This window comes from Lissotriton vulgaris, chromosome 11 (genome assembly GCF_964263255.1).
Source record: "Lissotriton vulgaris chromosome 11, aLisVul1.2, whole genome shotgun sequence".
NCBI classification, from domain to species: domain Eukaryota; kingdom Metazoa; phylum Chordata; class Amphibia; order Caudata; family Salamandridae; genus Lissotriton; species Lissotriton vulgaris.
Genome location: NC_141699.1, coordinates 608,402,846 through 608,425,390, shown reverse-complemented (window position 1 = coordinate 608,425,390; position 22,545 = coordinate 608,402,846). Strand labels below are relative to the sequence as shown.

The window sequence follows — 22,545 nt, the reverse complement described above, 5'->3', positions numbered from 1 at the left end:
TTGTTTGCATTGATGAACATGAGTTGAACCATAGTTGTCCGATTCGTTGTATGGGATGTTCTTGAGGTTTCTTGGGTTGCTGGAATATGGTGCAGTGCTTAGTGTTGGTGTGAATGGGGTGGGTGAAATATAACACATTATTTACCAAAGTGTGTGCAGGCAGTTGTGTAGCATTGTATCTGCAGGCTTTGAGAGCGGTAAGTAAATCAATGCTATGCTTTGCTCCATGTATACACATGTCCAGAATCTTAAGTAACCCCCATAATGTTATTGCGTGGACAAGATGCGTTTGATTGAAGATTTTCTGATAGTACGGCTGGAGAGTAGTAGGTCTAGGGCCAAACAGAATTCTGTCTTTTTCATCCCTTGGGTGAGAAAGTTGGGGAAAAACTTGGGCTTGATCATGTGTTAGGTGGGGATGGTAGTCACGTGATTAGGTCATCTGGCAAAGTGGTGGGGCGATGACCTGGGATTTTTCTTTTCAGATCCTCCAAAGATGGACTGCTCATCAAGAGTTGTTTTGCACAGACTGACGGCGAGCTCTATTTTTTATTTTTATATTTTATATGACATTATGCACTGGTGGGCGGGCCCCGAGGTGCCTTGGATTTGGAGGCAGGTTTTCCTTTACGGTTTTCCTTTACGTTCACATCACAAGACATAGGGGTGATGTTCTAAATCATGATCAGGCCACTTGGCCTAGGGTGGTCTTTAGTTTCTTGTGAGGTCCATCATGGATGGTCTTGTATCAGGAGCTAGGGGACACTGCTGCTGGGACTGAGGAGGTGAATTCTGCAATGTTCTGATTTTGAAGCATGATGGTTTAGTTCGCTTGTTAATGGGTCACAAAGTGGGAAATGAGATACACAGATGTGCTGCTGATCTTGTTATATTGGGTGATCTTGGAATTCATATGATCAGGGCACCTGACCATGTTTGGTCTTCACTTGTTAGAAGTCTGGATGCACTGCTGATAATGAGCTCGGTCATGCCATTTTTACCAAATGTTAATTGTTCAGTTTTCAATCGGGTAAGGTAGGAGGAGGGAGTTTCTAGTTATATTGCTGATCATGTGAATGGGTTGATGCTGCAAGTGACTGGATAAGAGAAATCAAGGGCTGTGTGTTTTGTCTGGTTCTCCTTTAATTGAGTACTTCTCAGAAGCTGAGGAGCACCACCGCATTTGAGGTATTAAGTCAGCTGCTGCCAATTCTTAGCTTAGAGCTGGATTGCAAAAAATATTTGTGCTCTGGTACTCACTTAAAAATGGGATCTATCAACCCTCATTTGACACAAAGGCATGATCAATCATAGCAAACGGATTGAAGCCCACTGCCAAAGGGTGGCTTTAACGAAGTGTTTTTCAATTATAACATATGCACTTTCCTTGACCACCTCCTCCCTCCTGGTCTTGAGTCACATCACTAGGGAGTCAAAGCAAGGTGGTAATGTAGCTTTAAATTACACACTGTGTACTTACCTATATCAATCTCACAGACACGAATTTCCCTTCCTTTCAGTGTATAGTGCATTGTGCAATTAAATCTACAGCTTGTTCACTGGTGTAGCCATTTACTCCTCTGGCGTCCAGACAATCAATAAGAGTTCATTCAGTTGACTCTGTCCACCGACCAAGAAAGACCGTTTTGGTCATGGTGGGATTTAATTTTGTGGGTTAAAAGACCAGAATCCAAACCAACTCCAGACTTACTTTAAAACATGCAGCCTTAGACCTCACTTTGGCAGTGTTTAGCCCAACACAATCAGCTGGTCATACATTGAACTGAGTAATTACACATAACTTGGAAACTCGTAACTTGACACTACATCTGTGGTTACGTTAGTCCACTGGCTTATTTACTTTAATCAATACAATGTGCTGTGTTGTCCGCTTCCATGAAAAAGCCAGATTACACAACCATTCCCAGACAAGTACTTAAAAAGCATGAGTCTAGGAAAATTTAAAGAAATCTGCCCTCCACTAAGATGACATTTGAACTGAATGCAATGGTAGAATTATGTTTATGGTAACATTTCATTCACACTGGACATGCTTCCACCTCTCAAAACTAGGAAACTGAAAACCTATGTTAGCTCTGCTTGGTTAAATAATTAACCAGGTGAGTTAAAGTAGACTAACTATAATTTCTACTGCTGATAATAAAAAACATTGGCAGAAAAGGACAAGCACCTTTGCCACATTACATCCAAAATCCTTAAAAAGAACCAAAAAGACATAGCTAGCTACACAAACAAATGAGCTTATATAAGGATTACAGCACTAGGAGTAATAGCGTCACCATCTGATCTAGTGAGCAGCTTTCGCCTTGATAAATCAAGGGGATATGCTCCAAGCTTCTATGGCCTCCAAGTACACAGACACAGTTCATAGAGGAATTTGCCACAAAGAGCAGCTTTCTTCCATACATGCCCTTGCCCTACTGGAAGCCAGGGAACATAGAGATGACAACCTCAAAAAACGACAACAAAAATATCGCAATGAGCAAATAAAAAAAATCTTATTAAGCATACATCGCCATCAGTCCAAGTGTGAGAGGAGATTGCTTAAAGTCTGATAGTCAAAAATGAAGTAGGCCCATTTCATATTATCGGGAAGGAAAACATAAGAGGAACTTACATTTTTAGTTGGTGGGTGGCTCAATCAAGAATCACACAGTGACTCTTACTGGGTATTGAACTGTGGGGCATATTATCAACAAAGTGGCGAAGATAGTCGTTAGCCATCTTGGCTTAACGCCTCTCTTCACCACTTCGGAAACGCTAGGCTGCACCATATTACCAAGGATATGGTGCAGTCTAGCGTTTCCCCCTGCGCTTGCAATAGGTTTTACAACTTATCGCCAGCGCAGGCACCCTTGCACCAGAGTGCAAGGGTGTCTGCAAGCAGGGAGGTTTGTTTATGTTCAGGAAGGAGTTCTTTCCTGCACATAAACAAACCTTAAATGCCATTTTGTAACTTACATATGTGCTGCTTTATGCAGCACGCATGTAAGTTACAAATTGGCATTTTTAAAATGAGGTTTGTTTATGTACAGGAAGGGACACCTTCCTGTACATAAAAAAACCCTTGGCATTTTGCTATTTCCATGTGTGCTGCACAAGGCAGCACACATGAAAAAAGCACAAAACGAGGAGAAATTAAGCATTTCTCCTTGTTTCGTCACCTTAAGACCAGGATTTTTCTGGTCTTAAATTCGGCGCTGCCACCTATTCTCTCCTCTCTTGATAATAGGTGGCAGCGTCAAAGTGAATGGGTGTTGTGGTGGAACGCCCACCGTAAAACCCATTGCACGCCCTCTTTCACGATGAGTTTATCGTGAAAGGGGACCTATTACCAAGGCAGCGTTAAGTCAATTAACGTGGCTTTAAGCCACGTTAATTGCCTTAACACTGCCTTGATAATAGGGCGATGCAAATATTGTTGCGTTATCGGCAGAAAAGTGCTGATAACGTGGCAATAAGGGGCTTGATAATATGCCTCTGTGTTCTTTACATCTCATAACTAATGATAAAGGGCTCCACGTGTCAACAAGATGAAATTGGAATACCGGGTTGGTATGTTTTTCTTAACCATAATTTCCTTGTATATGGTACCCACAGGTTACACAGGGCCTGTAAGTCAAATGTCATCAGTGGGCTGGTGCAGCATTCATTGTACTACCCACTGCAGGGACAATGTAAACATTACTGTAGGCCTGGCTATGCAGGTTTATACTGCATATTAGACTAGTCAAAATAACCCCTTTTGAAAGGCTTAAACCATCCTTTTGAAAATGAATGTCACTCCTAAGTAGGCCTTCGTGCCCAATAAGGCAGGGTGCATGGCATTTGAGAGTAGGACATGCCCTCACAGTAATATCTATCACTCCAGCAGGGTTAGCTGTTCCATAAGAAGCATGATACAATAAATATTACGTTTAATAAAGGTTACCTCTGCTTAGGAAACCACTAGAGAAGTATTTCAAGGACTAATTTTAACTTTTAAAGAAAATCATATTTAATGATGAAGTTGAATTTTGTCCATTACAAAAAAGGTACTATTATAAATCACCTTTTACTTGACAAAAGCATCTAGGGCCTTTCAGTGCCTTCCAGCTGTCACTTGATGGCTCCCCTGCGATGAGGTGTGATCTGCTCCCAAGAGCAAAAAATAGGCTGAATTGGCAGAGATGACTCATCTGAACTTGATAAAATATGCAGGCGAGGCTTGGAGATTTTTCTCGAACTTTAAAGTGTCGAGTTCTGCTTGAATGCCATATCCTGTTTGATAGATATTGCAGTGATTTTCATATGACTCTTGCGATGCACCACAGAGAGACCTCCTCTGTTGCAGGCAAATGTTAGCTGACACTTGAGCAGGGACCTTCTTTTATCTTTGCAGCCAGTCAGGCCCCAATCATAGTGGAACTCTGTTTGACTCATTTGCAGGATTTTCCTATAACATTTTGAGCATAGGAGGGAAACAGAATGTCAAAAAACTTTGTGCATTCACTAGTTGCAGAAAGCTCAGTTTACATTTTTGATTTGACCTTACCTCTTCCTGAGTAAGCTGGGTGGGGGAGGAATTCAGGGACCACCTACAACTGGATTTTAATATTAGATATGGGAGCTCACCAGATTTACAATAGTACACTCCCTATACACACCCCTGACCTCAGAGCCCAAGTTTAATGTGACTGAAGGTTTTAACCATCTTGAAAATGCCCAAGATGGGTTGCATTAGCCCAGGGAATCTTTACCCCATTCGTTAGGGCATCCCCGGGGTTCATTCTGACCCACTAGCATGTGCCAGGCATCAGCCCTTATGTACATTCTTGGAGCTGTAAAAGATTAGAAGCGGACTGAACCTGCTGTCTGTGACCTTAAAAAAGCCTAGAAGACTGGACCTGCTCCTCTTCTACCCAGGGCACCGAATTTGAACTCCAAGGGTCCTAAGGCTGCCCTACTGATAAAACTACGGAGGAACAAAAATCTAGAAGAGGTGTTTTACTGCAGTGGCAAATGCACCTGGACTGTGCCCTACTGTGCATTCTGTCTGACATTCTGTGAGTATCTAAGTGCCTTCTCTTACTGGCTTTCTAAGTGTACTCGTGTGGTGGATTGAGACTTAAAGGACTAAAGTCAGAAGTTAAAAACTTTGACCTGAATGAATCTGGTTAGTGAGCCTAAACCATGGGCCAGCATCAAATTTAGCCAAGGACCTGCTCTATCAGAACATTGATTATCATTGGCAATGTGCTTATTGGCTCTATTCCTACTTAAAACCTTAAAATGTCATAACTCCTGATCCACTTATAGGATTTCTTCTCATTTTGGTATAATTATATTGATACATTTGTATTCTGTTTTTTCTAATTTGTTTTAACATTTTTTTTTTGTTTTCATTCAACTTTATTGCTGCATAAATATTTGAGAAATTTCCTCTTAGTGAAGGTTGTCTGCTGTATGCCATAATTTCCATAGTGGGTTGAGCTCAGGGGCCTTATTTATGAAGGCCTTGCGCTACCGGTGCGTCACTTTTTCCCATTTTAAAAGTGACGCATCGGCGGCGCAAGACCTTCATAAATAAGGCCCCAGGTGTTTTTTAGTGACTTTAGTGATTTACTCTGACAAGGATTGTGATTATTACTTGAGGTGGGTGTTTGCCACTCAATTAATGGCTCAATTTATTACAAGTTGATAATCCATTTGTAAGAATAAAGGGGCCCCTTTGTCAACTGTAAAAGTTTGTTTGAGAGTAAACAGTGGCCCATGGGACCACTGCACACTTTCAAACAAGCTTTCAAAAAGGATTAAACATTTCTTTTTAAATGCATCCCGGCTTTCTTTAACGTGCTGCTAAAAAAAAGGCATTCATACTAATTATTGTCTGCTGACCCCAGCAGACCACCATCCCTGTGATGGCCTCTAATTGTAGTGTGTCACAATTTGCCATCTACCTCATTAATACTCATGAAGTAGGTTGGGTTTCGACCAACTACTGCTAAGAATTTTAAGACCTGATCTATTAGTACATAACTCCATTCTTAAGTCCATCCTTAAAACTGCATTTTGATAGTCATACATATGGCTCATAATTCTCTTGACTGGCTCTATGCTTCCAACCGTGCTGTCACAAACCATTCCCAACTAATCTCAGCTTACAAGTCAACGCACATCTTTCCAAATACAAACTGCACCACTTCCTCTTACCTTTGAAACACATCCCTATAGGATTCCCATATTTATGAAATGTGGTGCAGAGTAGTGCAGAAAGTAACCTTGCTGTGCTGCCCTTCATCACAGAGAAAGGACAGCAATGCTTCCTTTGGTGGTGTATCTTTTTGGTGCATTCCCAGGTTTACATGTCCTTGTAAATCTGTGAATGCATCAAAAACCATGGGAGTTGTGTGGGAACACCCACTGCAGCGCCGATAGAACGCCTCACTTGGGCAGAGTAAGGCAACGCAATGACTTGTGATGGTGTGCCTTACTCCAGTTTGTTTTAAGCCATTCAAAGACACACAAATTGGCTTTGCGTGGCTTCATAAATCTGAATTGGAGGTTTATGTCATGCTTGTGCCACGTGTGGTGTAAGCATGATGCAAAGCTCTCATAAATATGTCCCACTGCTAAATTTGAGCTGTGTTTGCAGGTGAGCCCCACTGGCACCTATTTTACCTAATTAGACTTTCACCCAGAACAAGAGTGAGAAAAATACACATTGGGCAAAGGTGGGAGAAGAGAAAGTCAGAAAAAAAAATTTAAAAGAAGAAAGCAGGAACCTGAAAGAGTGAAATAGAGAGCAGGGAGTGCATGGTGATGGGTGAAAGAGGCAGGAGGTGCGGTTAAGATTACGCAGTCTTTGTATTGCGCACACTGATATTAAATAGTGCGGGCTACAGGCTTCTACTTTTGGCCCTGGCAGTTGGGTGCATATCCCTCAAAAATATCACACAGCACAGCAAGCCATCTTGCTGTGCAGCATGATGGGGAAAGGATAGGAATATTTAACATAATACTGCGTATTCCTGCTCTGTCCCTGTGCTAGCACAATGTGCTGCCTCGTGCCAACGCCAGCACAATGGTGCAAGGGTGCTTGCGGTGTAAGCAAGGTTGTATTTGTGCAGAAAGGGACATCTTCCTGCGCACCAACAACCCTCTGAGGCATTTTCCTCTTTCTGTGTGCTCTGCAGAGTGCAGCGCACACAGAAAGAGGAATAAACGAGGAGCAATACAAATATTTCTCCTCGTTACACCTCACCTGGGGAGGTGTAGCTTTTGACACATTCCCAGGTTTACCAATGTTGATAAATCTAGGAATGCGCCACAGTCCATGGACGAATGCGTGGTAACACCCACGACTCACCCATGGAATGCCTCCTTGGTGCAGAGTAATGCAGCAATTCGTTCTGCTTTGCGTTACTCTAGATTTATTAAGCCACGCAGGACCACGCAATGTGGCCTTGTGTGCTTAATAAACCTTACTTAATAGTTGCGTGACCCTTGCGCCTCATTGTGTGGCGCAAGGGCAATGCAACTGCTTGATAAATATACCCCTTATTATTTTACAAATAAGGCTATACCCGCATCTCAAAGGTTTATGAATAATAGAAACTTTGTTTTTCCTAAGCAGCTACAACGTTATGGAACTATGTGGCAATTTAGTACATGCAGATTGCAAGCAAATGTAGCATTATCCTTGGTAAAAATGTTAGCATTTGATTGATTGATTGATTGATTGTAGCTATCAGTAATGATGCAGGTGCCCCTTACACTTGGGGGCCAGGGCTGTTATGGGTTCCTATGCACCACAATTATGCATAAGTTTACGATCCTACAATGAGTAAGGGGATGCCATTTTGCATTGGGCCCACAGTACCACACGTGCCCTGCACCCTCGCGTAATCGAACAAGGATCTGGTCCCACAGGATGCGCCAATACGCAGACAAAAAAAAGAAATTGGTTTTGATGTTCACGTTTGTGCTTTTAATAGTTTTTAACAGGTTCACACTGATGTGCAGACGTAGGATGCCCTGAAATGTGCTCTCTGGCACTAGTTTCACCATGAGTGCATTTGTTAAAACCCAGATGGCGGAAATCTCTACAACAAAAGAGTTTATAGCGTTTACAAGACATAATCATATAAACAATGACGTTTCTTTTACAGTTATAGCCCTGGTGGGAATAGCAGATTCATAATGCGTTGTTTCTGTGGCCTGCTACGCACAGATAACATAGAAATAAGGCTTTTGTACAGGTTCTTAAGTAGTCCGAACAGTGTCCTCATCTCTGGCAGGAATAATTTAAGAAATGATTTTGAAGTATTCGAGAAACAGACATGTGTATCTGCTTTCAGGTGTGTAAAAGCGGAGTGCAGAATCGTCAATGTACAGTCCGAGTTTTAGTCAAGAATCCCAAAACTGAGCAATGTCACCAAAATCAGTACAAACCGGAGCACAAAATAAGAATGTTTCGGTCGAATGAATAATTACACAGAATTTTGCTCGTGCAAAGGGAAGTCCTTGGTTTATCTAGAAAAGTTCCGATTTCTGTAAACAGTGAGGCCCTCTGCATGTTTAACGCGGCGGGAGAGCGTTCTTTACAATAGCTTCCTTATTTTAGTTTGTTCAGTCCTTTTCCCATCAGACAAGCAAACACGGTCATCACCATCTTGGGCTTTACTTCCACCAGGTCATCAGGCAGGGCGTATATCCGAGCACCGATCTTGCGAGCGATGGAAATGGCGTATCTAAGAAAGAGCAAAAAATAATTAAAGTTGACCAGAGCATATGTCAATCAACGCTGTTAAGTTTCTACACAAATAAGAACTACATTATGTTTTCTTCCCAATTCCAGGTGGCATAGCAAGGTCAGGTAGTACCTGGTGCTGAAACATCCTTGTCAGCCCCCCGCCCACATGGAAATGATTAAAATAAGAAAAAAAAGATAGTTACACATATTTTTGCCTTTTTGTCACCCCCCTCAATGATGACCCCCTTCCTACTCCACTGCCAGTCCCCCAAACTCTACCTCTTCAATTTGTTAAAGTATGCAACTGAATTTACTTGGCGTTTCATGCCCTCTTGTAGATGCCCACATACATGGTAAAGATAGCAACCTTTGGAGTGGCGTCCATCTTGAATGCCACATTGTTTTGTTCCGTAGACAAGTGTATCCGCTTCATAACGACTGAGCATTGAAGGTCCAAGGATTCCAGGACTATATCCGTTTTCACAGAGGTTTTTGTGGAGGAAACGTACTCAAAAACTCTGGACCTTTTAGAGTTTTAGAAAGAACTGTTTTTTTAAAAGGTAGAGTATGTGTTCCAGGTTTTTGTGCGTGCTGTTCTTAAGGTTAAATCCTTTAATCGTTGATTCAAATTTTCATTCAACAAATGAGGTCGATCCAAGGTTTAGAAAGAGTATAACATTTTTATTGGTGCAAAATTGAACGAAGACAGCCGACACGTGTTTCGCCCTCTTTGGCGAATTGCGCCAGGGCTTTCTCAAGGCTAAATTCAGTTTCTCAGGAATAATCAATTGGATTCTAAAAATGCATCATGATCGATATATACAAAGGTAAATTCCTTAAAAATTTCAATTTGGAGTTAAATCTCCCGCCAGGTCTACACGTTGTCACGATGATCAAAGGATTTAACCTTAAGAACAGCACGCACAAAAACCTGGAACACATACTCTACCTTTTAAAAAAACAAGTGCATCAGCTGTCTGAAGAATTCCAGATTGCAGTCTCAATTGTATGGGGAATTAATTTTATCATTGTGTTGTGGAACTGCAAACCAAGTTACAATTGTAATTTTAACATAAGTAAGGAAAGGGCCATTACATTGGCTATAAGTGCTTATCTGTTTCAAATTCATTCAATGGTTGCTCTCAATAAGCCGCTACTCTGAATCGTTGGAAAAGTACATTACACCAGATCATCCAACAGACCTTTAAAAGGCTAAACACAGGCTGATACTTAGGAGTCCAAGGCCCAACGTTTTGAAACCGACCTGTGGGCAAAACCCATCTATCCACACTTTAGAAAACTCCTAAAAATTTAGATTTTCTGGATAGCCTGGGAGTAGACTGCAGAAGTGGTGTGATAGTGAGTCCGGGATATCAGACGAAGGACTTGGCCGTAGTTCATCAAATGCTTGATACACCATAATCTTGGACATTTTTAACTTTACAGCGCATTGAAGTACCTGCAAGGCAACACAGATCTATACAAAGCTTATAAGTGAGTATATAATTTTGTATTTTGAGACAGATAAAATGAAACCGAATATAGAAGAAATGTGATATCCTTGCAAAAAACATAAGTTGGGAACATATTCCTTTTCTTTACCTCCACCTTACTTTTGAAGTTCCAACCAGCCTTGCCGAGATGAGTAGGTAACTACCAGTGCAAAACCCATGTAAGCCAGTATGAACCATGGATAGTATTGTTTCAGGAGACTCTACCCTAGGCCAAGATTTCGCTTTTGCAAGTTTAAAGTAAGTGTCCACCATTAAGTAGCGGAAGTGTCTAACAACAGGATCATTTCAAACAACTCAGACCATTCATTTTGAATCCCGTTTCTTGGAAGTCAACATTAGGCATTTAAAGTATGTCAGAACATGTGCAGTCTGCTGGGTCTTTTACTTTGTGTACCAGGTTCTGCATTATACCTACTAAGTCAGGGTTAGAAGGCCATTTCATCCATATTTAGCACATAGATATGGGCCTTACTACAAGAGCCCAGAATGGACTATGGTATTTATTGCAGCCGGTAAATACCATTACCCCAGGGTGAGGTATTTAACGTCTGCAGTATATACCTCCCATTCTGAATTTTCCAAAGAAAAAAGACAAATTACAAGGGGAGTTGGTGCTTTTCACATCAAATTCAGCATTTTTAAATTAACCAGACATTTTGGCAGATTTGACCTGTCAAGATGTCCCTGAGGAAAGAAGCATGGTTGTGGAAATTAACACAATTCAAATATGCCCTGTTAGAGGAGCTACTGCATATAAGAAAGTGGATTATTATATGAGGTGGATTAGTTTTATTATTCCGTGAGGTGGGCGACTGTCCACCCAAAATAATAATCAATTTTCTTACACAGCAAATATTAAAATATAATAAGGCACTTGTAATTGTGGCCATGATGTTGTGACTTTAGAGTCGTCGAGGTCATGCAGTCTGAAATCTTAACTGTGTGAACTCTTGGCTGCATGTATGAACCCTCATAAACCACCAGTCTCTTAAACTGAGCATAAGACACTCTCCCACAGCGTACATTCTTCTTTTATATCCAATAATGCAAGGCCTCATTCAGAATTCGGATTTCACCAATGTGGCAGGGATTTTTTTTTCCATCATGGAGGCAGGGGAAAATGTGCAATGGAACTTTTGACATCCAAGAATTTATATCCGTAGTAGAAGGAGCCACTTCAAGGAGAAAATCTGTTGGAAAATCCAATGCCTTTTTGCGGTGGCAGAATGTCTGCCAGCATATTCGAGCACTGGAAATAAGCCTCTGAGGTAGGTGTATATTGTTTGTGCTCACATATCTAGCCTCCCTGATGTGCTGGTTCTCAGTCTATTAAGAACACCATACTTGCCATTGTTGTACTTGGGAACAAGTCACCAGAGGTTGTGTCATGGCCATGTAGACTCATTCACTGAGGGGAAGGCAGCTCGCCTTCAGTCCTCGCGGTCAGGGAGGAGTCTGCTCCCACTCTGCCCAGCCAGCGTCTCACTGGACACAGCTGCATCGTGTGCAGTGCAGTTTTTTCTGTCTCAGGAGCATTCTAAATATTTCTAGAATTTACATAGCGCTATGTTGGTAATACCACAGACCTCTCGCTAATTTAAAGGAAATGTTCCTAGTGTCTCAGGAAAACAATAGCTGAAATATGAGTTTTATTGTAGTAGAAGGTGAAAACCTCTCTGGAGATGCATGATAAATTTTAGAATTGACTGCTAGTATGATTAAGCTTTGTGACTTGATGCTGTGGCGGAACATGGCGAATGGCGCAAGGCCCACGTCCTACTGCAAAAAATATTGAGAGGGTTCCTCGGTGAAGAAAAACTAGAGATACTTAAGTCATACAACTTTCTGGGGAAAATCAATGTTGAGTCATTTGAATGACAAAGAACACATCTCTCCGAGTATCAGCTAGGCTAAATCTCAGGCTAACGGGCTGCGGACCTCTTATAATGCTGTGGGGAGAAGGCACTTTAGGCATTTGCTATTTGTGTATAAAGCAAAAATCTCATCAACTACTGCTTTATGCATTGGTATTAATTGATGTGATGAAATAGTTTTTTTTTGGTATAAAAGACCTAAGGCTCAATTTTGAGGTAACCATGTGGTTTCAATACGTAGGCAGCCTTTCTAGTTAATAGATTAGAAGTTCTTCTGAAGAGTACCTATGTACAAGGTCTCTCTGCATCTGCAGTTATTCGTTGGGGCTTTCAGCTATTAAGAAGTGTTGTAACATCATTAAGGAATTGTATATGTATAGAGATCTTTGAAGTAAGAAAAGTCCCCGTTTTATAGACATTTTATTAATGCATTAAAAATGTTTGATCTAAACCGAGAGTATTTACTTTCCTGGACTGAGCAGAAACTAAAAGCCTACATTAAGCAGGTATCCTGTAATCCAAGTTCTCATTTAGATACTAATTTCTGTAGAAAAAAACTAAATTCAAGGTTGTAATGAACTCTCTTTTACCAAGAAAGCCCCAGCAATATTTAACTTGGAATATTGACCATGGTCTTAGACGTTTCTGGGCCCTACTATGCATTGATATTTTACCAATAAAGATTTTAAGTGTTAGCTGGCATCATTTACCCAGCAGTTATAATGATTTTAATGTCTATAATCATGGTACCCAAGATCCAAAACACGTGTTATTTGTCCTGCATTGCTTCTCTATCGCCGGAAATTTTTGAGACCTGTTTCTGAATGATCCAGTTTGACGATTTAGATTGATCATTATTTCCTCCTAATGAAATGATTTGTTTGTGAATTTTACGTTTTTTTAATGCTTTTTACATTTATATTGATTATGATGTTATAGTTATTTATTAATGTTGCTGTGGTCTATCTAATGAAATGTCTAGATTACACAATTTTATAATTTACGCTCCATATTTGATTTTTTAATGCTGCGATGTTGTATTGTTTCTGTGGACCTCATTTGAGTTCCAAATCTTGAAATATAACTTGACTTGTGAATGACAGCTGTATAGGGTTTTTTAGAGATTTCAGATGGTGAGGGCGCTCTGCCTAAAATTCAACGTTATGAAGTGCCTGGTGAATGAGTAAGTAAGTGGTGCGTAAAGAGCGAACGGAAAAGCCCTTAACCGTTCAAAAAGAAAATCAGAAGACTCTCACAACGTATAGAACAGCAATGCTCTCGCACACACAAAACAAAGTGTAACTCCAAATATTCATGTATAACAAGATAAATGCTATTATAACAAAATAAACAGATGCAGATCCTTGTGTGTTTTCCTTGTAGGTGGGTTGTTTTAATGAGTCCACAACCGTAGCAACTGTCCACAATCAGCCGACACGTGTTTCGTCGTGTTATGGTGAGTCAACACGACTCTTCAGGGCTTGTGGAACAACCCACGTGTAGGTAGGACGAAATTGAAAAAGGGTTGTTTTTCCGGTGGAAAGTTCAGTATTTAAATATTGTCGACATCTAGTAAAAATTATACAGTCTTTTGGCTCTGATTCTAGAACAAAGGAGAAGTTCCTCTGTGAATATTCAATCCGCCAGGTATAGCGGACGTTCACAAGATTTGCGCTTAATACGTGTGTGTATTAAGCGGTACCGGGAGGGGATCCAACTCTTGAAACAGCACAACAGTTGCGTTTATCTTCCAATGGACTTCCTCTGTGTCAAAGAAGTGGTATCCCTCCTCTTGTGTTTCCCGGTCGCCGTGTTCCGAGAGATGTCGACAATATTTAAATACTGAACTTTCGGCTGATTGTGGACCGTTGCTACGGTTGTGGACTCATTAAAACAACCCACCTACAAGGAAAACACACAAGGATCTGCATCTGTTTATTTTGTTATAATAGCATTTATCTTGTTATACATGAATATTTGGAGTTACACTTTGTTTTGTGTGTGCGAGAGCATTGCTGTTCTATAACTTGACTTGTGAGATGGCGGGGGAGTGCAGACCACTAACAACTGCACTCATGGGGCAGGTGTTAGTGATCTGCGCTCACCCGCCATCTCACAAGTCAAGTTATATTTCACATTAATATGCTTATATACATACAATTAAATAATTTTCAGTACTGTTGGCAGCAATACAAAAATGAACAGAGATGTTGCTCTTACGTGGGAAGTAGTACCACGTTGCATTCCTGTGTGTGTGTGTGTGTGTGTGTATATATATACACACACAGGAATGCAAAGTGGTACTACTTCCCACGTAAGAGCAACATCTCTGTTCATTTTTGTATTGCTGCCAACAGTACTGAAAATTATTTAATTGTATGTATATGAGCATATTAATGTTATTACGTTGGAGGATCAAAAAGATTTAATACATCGGGGTCAAACTGCCTCGTGCCCAGCAAACAAACGAGGCTTTAATGCAGCCTTCCAATCCGCTTATATTGTTTTACAGACAACGATCAGAAATGCCAACCAGCCCATCTTTTCACATACTTACTTAGCATTGTTCAGCTTGTCCAGATCCGACAGGTTTTCTCTCTTGACCATTTCTTGGTGAATTGCTTTTGGGGCAATGGCATCTATTAAATCGAGCACCGGTAAACTGGTGCTTATCGACTTGTCCTAAAACAACAAAAAAAGCACCATTTTCGTTATAGTACTTCCAACCGTTAATTAAAAAAACTTCTCTAAAGTAAAATAAGATGGCTACATTCTCGTTTCTTCATGATGTGGCCTAGCATATTTGATTTACATCGTTTTTCAAGTTAACCAATGTTTGGACTTCATTGCAAATGTTACTTTTTTTATACATACTAAAGCCACGTTTTGAACAGTAATTGATATATCCATGACCACGTTCGGAACCAAGGAGCCTTCTAGAAGTTCAAAAAGCTATGGAAGGCTGCCAGACCTTGGCAGTGCTGTAAGCCTCCTTTTAGAATTTTTCCCATGAATCACTGCAACACTAAAGTAGCCTTTTGGGGGCAGATTTACAAGCCCCCTGGGCCACCACTACGTCACTTTTCGTGACGTACTGGTGGCGCAGGGTGCTCCTCCATATTTACAAGGAGAGGACACGCCACCCTGCGTGACTTTTCCTCTCTTCGTAAATATGGCCCCTTCACACGCAGCACTGTCCGTGGAAGGGGCGTTCGATGGGTGTTGCAGTGGGTGTTCCCACGCAACACCCATGGAACAAGACACATCTCCAGATTTACAAGAAATTGTAAATCTGGAGATGCATGTAAATGCTACGCCACCCTAGAGGTGGCGTAGCGAGGCGCAACGAGGAGAAATGTTTTCATTTCTCCTCGTTTTTTCCTCTTTCAATGCGTGCTGCATTCTACAGCACACATTGAAAGAGGAAAAAGCCTCTTGTTATTGTTTTTGTGCAGGAAGGGACACCTTCCTGCACAAAAACAATCTCCCCACGGCGCAGGCATTCTTGCACCATGGTGCAAGGGTGCCGGCGCATGGCTTCAGTTTGTGCACCAGAGCAGGGGAAGCACAGAGATGCGACATATTCTTGTAAATATGTCGCATCTCCGTGCTTTCCAAACTAACGCAGCACGGCGCGGCATAATGACTTGCTGCACCGTGCTGCGTTACTTTGTTGTTAATTTGCCTCTTGGTGTTCAAAAAGAACCTATAGCCTGGGTTGTTTGTATATTAAAGACAAGTATGCATGTAATGTTCTCCCCAGTCAACCATCACCAACAAGCCCACAGAATACACTAGCACTCAATAAAAACTACACTAAAAAACGAATTAAATAAAAGATAAACCAACAGGGAGAAATTGCGGTTAGAATCTTGAAAAAAACATGTTATGAATTAAAGCTCAGCGGTATAGGTGTAAAATACAGTGTACGAGTGCCAACTGATACGTGTGTTGGCATTGAAATGTATTATAAAACAACTAAAGGAGGCATGCTCTGCAGAACGTGTGCATCAAAATCATTCCAGCAGGAGGCTATCTTCAGTCCACCCTACACTGCCATCACCAACCAGTTTTTGGGATATTCTACAAAGGGTTCATGTATTTAACAATCTTCACCAGACTAGCTACACAAGTACATTTTTGCCTCCACTGTAGGAGAGTAGGATCTGCCTCTTATGGTTACCCCCACTTTTTGCTGATGTATCACTGTTTTCGACTTGGATCATGCTATCCAAGACCCAAGTCTATCTGCTTTCTCCTCTAAATTGATTGAATGTACTTTAGATATATTCCAGATTGGATACTGGGGTACACTTATCAGTCCCCAGTAAAAGGTACACCATTTACCTAGGGCATATGTACCCCATGGGCTGCAGCATGTATTATGCCATCCCTGAGAGGCCATTCAAAATGGCACCACAGGTCTGCTACTGCAGCTTGTGTAAGGTGGTGCATGCACCCCTTACTTACCTATATCTATTCTAAACTACTGCACATATAAACCTCTCAGTCACCCCTATGGCAGGCCCTATCAATCCTGAAGGCAGGGTGCTGGGCTTTGTGTGAGAGGCTGCCCCTGCATGAGCTGAGCCCCTCTGCAGCCTTCAGAACATATTCTCCGGCGTTGTTTGTGATGAAGCCAAACCATATATACTTAAGTGGATTATAACCTCGCGGTAAATGCTAACTTTAAAACGGCTGCTTAGAAACTTGTTGTGTTTGGTGTCAAACACCTTGGAATCATACCTTCATACCAGTAATTGGTGTGGGAGGTATGATTCCTCCCTTCTAAAACCACTACTGTGGGTCACCGGTCTACCCGGTGCCAGCTTTCTCGACCTGGGCAGCACAAAATAGATGCTGCCCGCCACAGATATGAGTCTGCCCTCCTGTTACTGAGCTGAGCTCGAGCAGGGGAAGGCCTGACAATAGGTTTCCTGTCACAGGGAGGTGTGACCACCTCCCAGACAGGCTTTAGTGTATTGTGGCTGTTTGGGTGCACTCTGAGAGTGCCTGAAAGTCTGTATTGGGGGCAAATTTGGTGTCCCTGTGCATAGTCCAGCTCAAACCGGTTTCAGGAGCCATTTTCTCCTGCTCTGGCGCGAAACTGAACAAAGGACATGGGTGTAACCACCCCTCTGTCCTGTCCCTCTCCTAGGAGGGTCCCCAGAGTTTGTCCAACCCCTTCCTTGGGTATAAAGTAGGAAACCTGACTACCGAACTTTAGATTTTACCTGGACTAAACGCTGCAAGCGGAAACCAAGTACTTCGATGGTCTACACTTCGTTGGACAACAGAAGAATCTCCCTTGGAGTAAAGGAGTTACTCCCCTGCAGCAGCAGGCACCTTAACACATCTGACCAGTTTGCATCTCCAGAGCGCCTGAGGACTCCGAAGATTTCTGCAACACAGGAGGTGGGTTCCTGAGCTTTTCTGAGGTCGATTTGCTCTCTCAGCAATCCTGAACCATTATCACTTGTGGAGACCGTTTAACCAGAACCCCTGTGCACCATGTACTTTTGCAGCAGCATATGCTTTTTGGCGATCCCTGAGGCTGTGCTTTAGGCTATGTTTAGTCCTGACCCCCAGCAGTATTTCCACCGAAGATTTCTGGCCTCCACGAGTGCTCTGTGAGTCTGTACTTCGTGATTCTGCTGGAGGTCCCTTCGCGATCCCTGGTACGTTGGCCTGTGGGTCCCTGCAAGCGTAACTTTGATTGCCTGTGGGCTTCCCTGGTTACTCCGGATGTGCCCTGACTCCACATAGCTAGGAGAGTTTCCTGGACCTTGCTGGTCCTCACCGTAACTTGTTTCCTCTGCCTGTGTGGGGTGCATTTGCCAAGGCTTGCTGGTGTTCAATCCGGACATTGACCCCTCAGCACTCGACATCCTTCGTGGGACAGCTCACCTCCGGACTTAGGTCATCGTCAACGTCTCCTGGTCCCCGTGGCTGCAGAGTCTAGCATCCAATCTTCACACCTGAAGCACCCGACATCGGTGGGCATTCGTCTACCGAGCCCCTGGTCACCCTGAAGTGACCCAGACTCTATCCTCTCTGCTTTCAGGTTTTTCTCACCTCGGATCCAGGCTTGGATTCCACCGGACACTTTTCATCTTCCAGGCAGTAGCACTTCTTTGCATCACACCATTCCGACACCACCTGACCCCTATGCACCCGGCTCCTCTGGGATAGGTAACGCGGGTACCTCGGTACTCACAAGGGTGCTGGCCTTGGAGCCTTCTATATTTCAAAGGGTCTGTTTGAAGTCCTCTCTGAAGTGTTCTTAAACTGTAATTTTCCAACCCCGACTTTCCCATAGAGTTGTACGGAAAGCGCGTCTGTGTTCTCACACTGCTCCTGTGTTCTCACACTGCACCCGTCCTCCGTGGGCTCCTTATGTCACTCATTTGGGTGGTTTCTTGGGGTCCCAGCGATTCTACTTTCTCTAGGCACTGTGTCTAGTGAAGTTGTTGTTGTTCTACCATTTTTTTAGTATATGGTTCGGTCTCCCCCGGAGCCCGATTGTGCTATTTACTGCCGTTCTATTGATTAAGTATTGTGTGCCTTGTACTCTAATCTCATAAAGAGGCTAGTAGAGAGTGTTTAGTAATAAATAGATATATTTTATGTAACACTTCTGTGGTTCTCCTTTCATTTTATTATTCAGGAGGTTCTGATCTGGTAAAACAAGCTGCTTTACATTCCTTTAAGACTTAGCCCGAAGGCTGCTCTCCACAGCTACCACTAGGATAGCTTTCATAAAGGTTATCTCTGACCTAATCACCATAAGGGTTGTTTGGACTGGTACAGGGTGCCCACTTTAACTAATTAAGAGCGAGAAATTTCGTGCTCTATTCTAGGAAGTCTGGTTGAGTACAAAACCTCCCTGACAGCTCCATGGCAGAGATGCGTGCTGTAATTTAAAATACACTTTGAGCACCAGCTGTGCTTCTTATCATTTTGATTCATTTTTTATCCATCTAGTTAATAATCTATTTATTATCACTCAAAGTTTTAGCTTGGTGCTACAGAAGATCATTAATCGTGGATATAATTTAATGACAGCGGAGTCATGTCCCATTAAGTACAGCTTTGTTTGCCTCAAAATGCTAATCACTCCTCTGCAGCATTAATAAGGGGCTGTGGTTATAAAATGTGATAATAATGTGTGGTCTTGTTAAAATGCATTTAAAGTGCAGTAGATTATAAAATTATAAGGCAAAACAGTTTCACAATTGCTTTATTAACCTTCCTGCTTTCTTACATTGGCTTGAAAATGCACCATTTGGCCACTCTTTTTTCAAAATTTTCTCGGGGGAGAACTCCCCAAATCCCCCTCTAGGTTGTTCAAGCTTGCTCACTACGGTGCAGTATGGCTAGCATTTCCCCCCCCTCCACTTTCAAATGTCACCAGCCGCCACTGCTGAGGGACACTAATCATGTCGAAACCACGCCTGAGTTGCTTGTGTTCCAGTCCAGGGGGGGCGGCAGTTCGGTGTGGAGCAGGGTCAAGGCTGATTTGCTTATGGGTGGCACAAACTTAGATGGCATAGTGGGCATAAAATGATAGACTGAAATGCGATCACAATCAATTACCAGTGGCTGAGATTAATTCAGGAATTCCAACCATCAGCTTGTTGCAGAGTTCACTGTAGTGGCATGGTAACACCAAGTGTGTATGCATGCAACATACCAAAATGCTATTGCTTTCAGACTCTGTGTGTCTAAAGTATGTTTGGCAATTGGTCTATATTTATTCGAAATGAGCATAGTGTGGTGCTGAATGACCTTCCAAATGGTTAATTTATTTGAACTACAAAGCACATGATTCTTGAAGAGTGGCATAAGCTATAGCGTGACAGTGACGTGTGCAAAAAGTCGTCTAGACTAAAAGCTTGCATTTTCTTTCATAAAATGAATAAATAAATCAATGTGTTTTGCATTTATACACATTGATAAATACATACTAACCTGCTTTATATTTTAAGAAACATTGTGCATCTCAGTGCTTTCAAATGTAACACAGGCTGGGAACAATAAACCCTTCATCGTCCCTGCCAGCTAAAACCCATCTGGACCTAGCAAGTACACCCTATCTTCCCTTTTATACCCCTCAATCCCTCCGGCACCCACTTGTATTGTAAAAATCTCCTAAACAGAGCCCCAGACCATTGTAACGAGGCTCGCACTTTGTAAATCTAATAAGTACAAACTAATACAGATGTCTTTACCTTACTTTACTTTGTGCATTAATGACATTTCCTCCCCAAGCACACTTATGTACCCTTCTGCATTTTACAGTGTAACCCCCAAAAAAGAATTTCAGCCAGTAACAGAAGCGAGATCACCCACCTTATTGGCCCTTCCTTTACCATCTCAGGAGGTGATGCTGCACTACATAGGCCTGCCTTATACCCAGAGCCATTGTAATAAGAGACTTCAAGCTAACAATAAGTTAAATGTATACTTGCTTTAAAAACACTAACAGTGAGGCGTGATAAATACATGCATTGCAAAGCTACATGGGTATCAAGTAGCAAAACTGAGGCAGTAATTCCTATCTTGGCTACACCTGAATGTCTCCCGGGTTTCTACATCACAATGAACCTTATTTGGAATTTTAAGTGAACGGAAAATCCACCACTTTCTGTAGAAAAGTCTAAAACCCGAGTCAATCCACCAGCTACATCTCCACCCTGGAGGATTGGCCTCTGTATTTAGAGGCATATTTATCAAATCTTCTCGCAACGCAACAATCCACCTTACTGTGCTGCGTGAAAGGGAAGGAATGCGCCGTATTTCATATTATACAGCGCATTCCTGCTTGCGCACAATGTGCTGCCTAGTGCCAACGCATGGTGCAAGGGTGCCTACGTTATAGGCAAGATTGCTTTTGTGCAGGAAGGGTCACCTTCCTGCACAAAACCATTCCTCAGAGGCCCTTTCCTCTTTCTATGTGTGCTGCAGAATGGAGTATTCAAACTGCAGAATGCAGCACAAGTAGAAAGAGGAAAAAACAAGAGGAAATTAACATATTGGCCTTGCATGGCTTGGTAAATACTCTAGGTTTTTCATTGCGTGCGGGCCCTAAGTCTTCCTCCGGCTATAAAAACTTCAGTTTGATAAACCTATAGAGAATTCAGAATGATCCTTTTACCTAGTTTGAATATACATAAAGCAAATGATGGCAGCACTACTGCCACTCCCTTCATACTGGCCAAACCTGAAGCTGCAGTACGCTTCTGCCCCATATTTTCTTTGGTTTATCAATGGTGGTGGGCTGCCCAGCAGTATGGACTGGAGCAGTACAGGGCTCCCATCTCCTGATCTTAGCTGTCTATCCTGTGAGAAGTTGGCCTGATATGTAGTGCTCACTATTCTAGTGATCACTATGTATCAGTCCAAACAACCCTTATTGGTGATTGGTTGTAAGTCAACCGTAGACCAGCTATCCTAGTAGCATGGACAAGAGCAGTCTTTAGGCTAGACTCTAGAGGGCGTGTTAAGCCAGCTGTTATACCATCACATATACCCCTTGAACACCAAGTGAAAGGACACCACACAAGTTGTTATGAAAATAAAAGGATATTTATTTATAACAAGTCTACCCTGAACTCTTTATGAGTCAGGGGGGTAAGCACACAACAAAACTCTTAAGAAAATACTTTAAGTCGCACAATTTACACAAATGCCCGAGGGGCACGAAAAACCATATACTCTAAAAGTGGAATGCGAAATACTAGCAGGTAAGTAACAAGGTCCAGAGGCTTTAGGATCGCAAGGACTACACTACTGAACCTTCAGGTTAGGAGCAGGAGGCCTAGGGAGATCGGGTGCAGAGTGTGCACTCTCACGCGGGATGCGGGACAAAGTCTATGGATACTAGTAATCACAAAGTTAGTGTTATCGGACGAATCTGAGTAGATAGGCTGAAAACGAAAAAGGATCTGGACACTTAGATAGTGAACCTACGTTGGAGCACCGAAATGCTCAAGTTACCTAGCCCAGGGGCTGCGGCTGCATAGGGTTCAAAAGACGTCGGGAATCCTCGTTACAGTCTATGGAGCCTGAAAGAAGAAGTCGCCGGCAGGCGACCAGTGATGATGTCCTGAGTGATCCAAGCCTGGATCGAAGATGGAGACGACCTGAAAGCAGAGGGGACTCAGTTCTTAATCACTAGCCAGTGATTAGGTGGGCACCAGGATGGCACCGGATGAAGTCACCTCGACCAGGTGAGTGGGCGACGCTGGACTCAGCTGTCTCTTGGACCAGGAGGCGTTGTCGGCGACCAGGATGGAGGTGCGAGCTGTCCCACGAAGGTGGCTGCTGTCGGCGATGTTGGACCCAGGATTGGGGCAACAAACCTTGGCAAAGTCAAGCCCACGCGGTGGAGTCAAGATGG

At 42.5% G+C, this 22,545-nt stretch overlaps 1 protein-coding gene across 2 annotated transcripts in view; it reads right to left on the bottom strand.

Moving 5' to 3' along the window:
* Positions 1–7,967: 7,967 nt before the first annotated feature.
* PLS1 (plastin 1) overlaps positions 7,968–22,545 on the bottom strand; it is a 637,640-nt gene continuing 623,062 nt past the window's right edge. For both annotated transcript variants that reach the window (XM_086943716.1, XM_086943715.1), the window contains exons 15-16: positions 14,701–14,825; positions 7,968–8,753 (exon numbers count right to left, since the gene is read on the bottom strand). In XM_086943716.1, the coding sequence (XP_086799842.1) occupies positions 8,618–8,753; positions 14,701–14,825 (261 nt within the window). In that variant the 3' untranslated portion in view covers positions 7,968–8,617. The remainder of the gene's footprint in view (positions 8,754–14,700; positions 14,826–22,545) is intronic.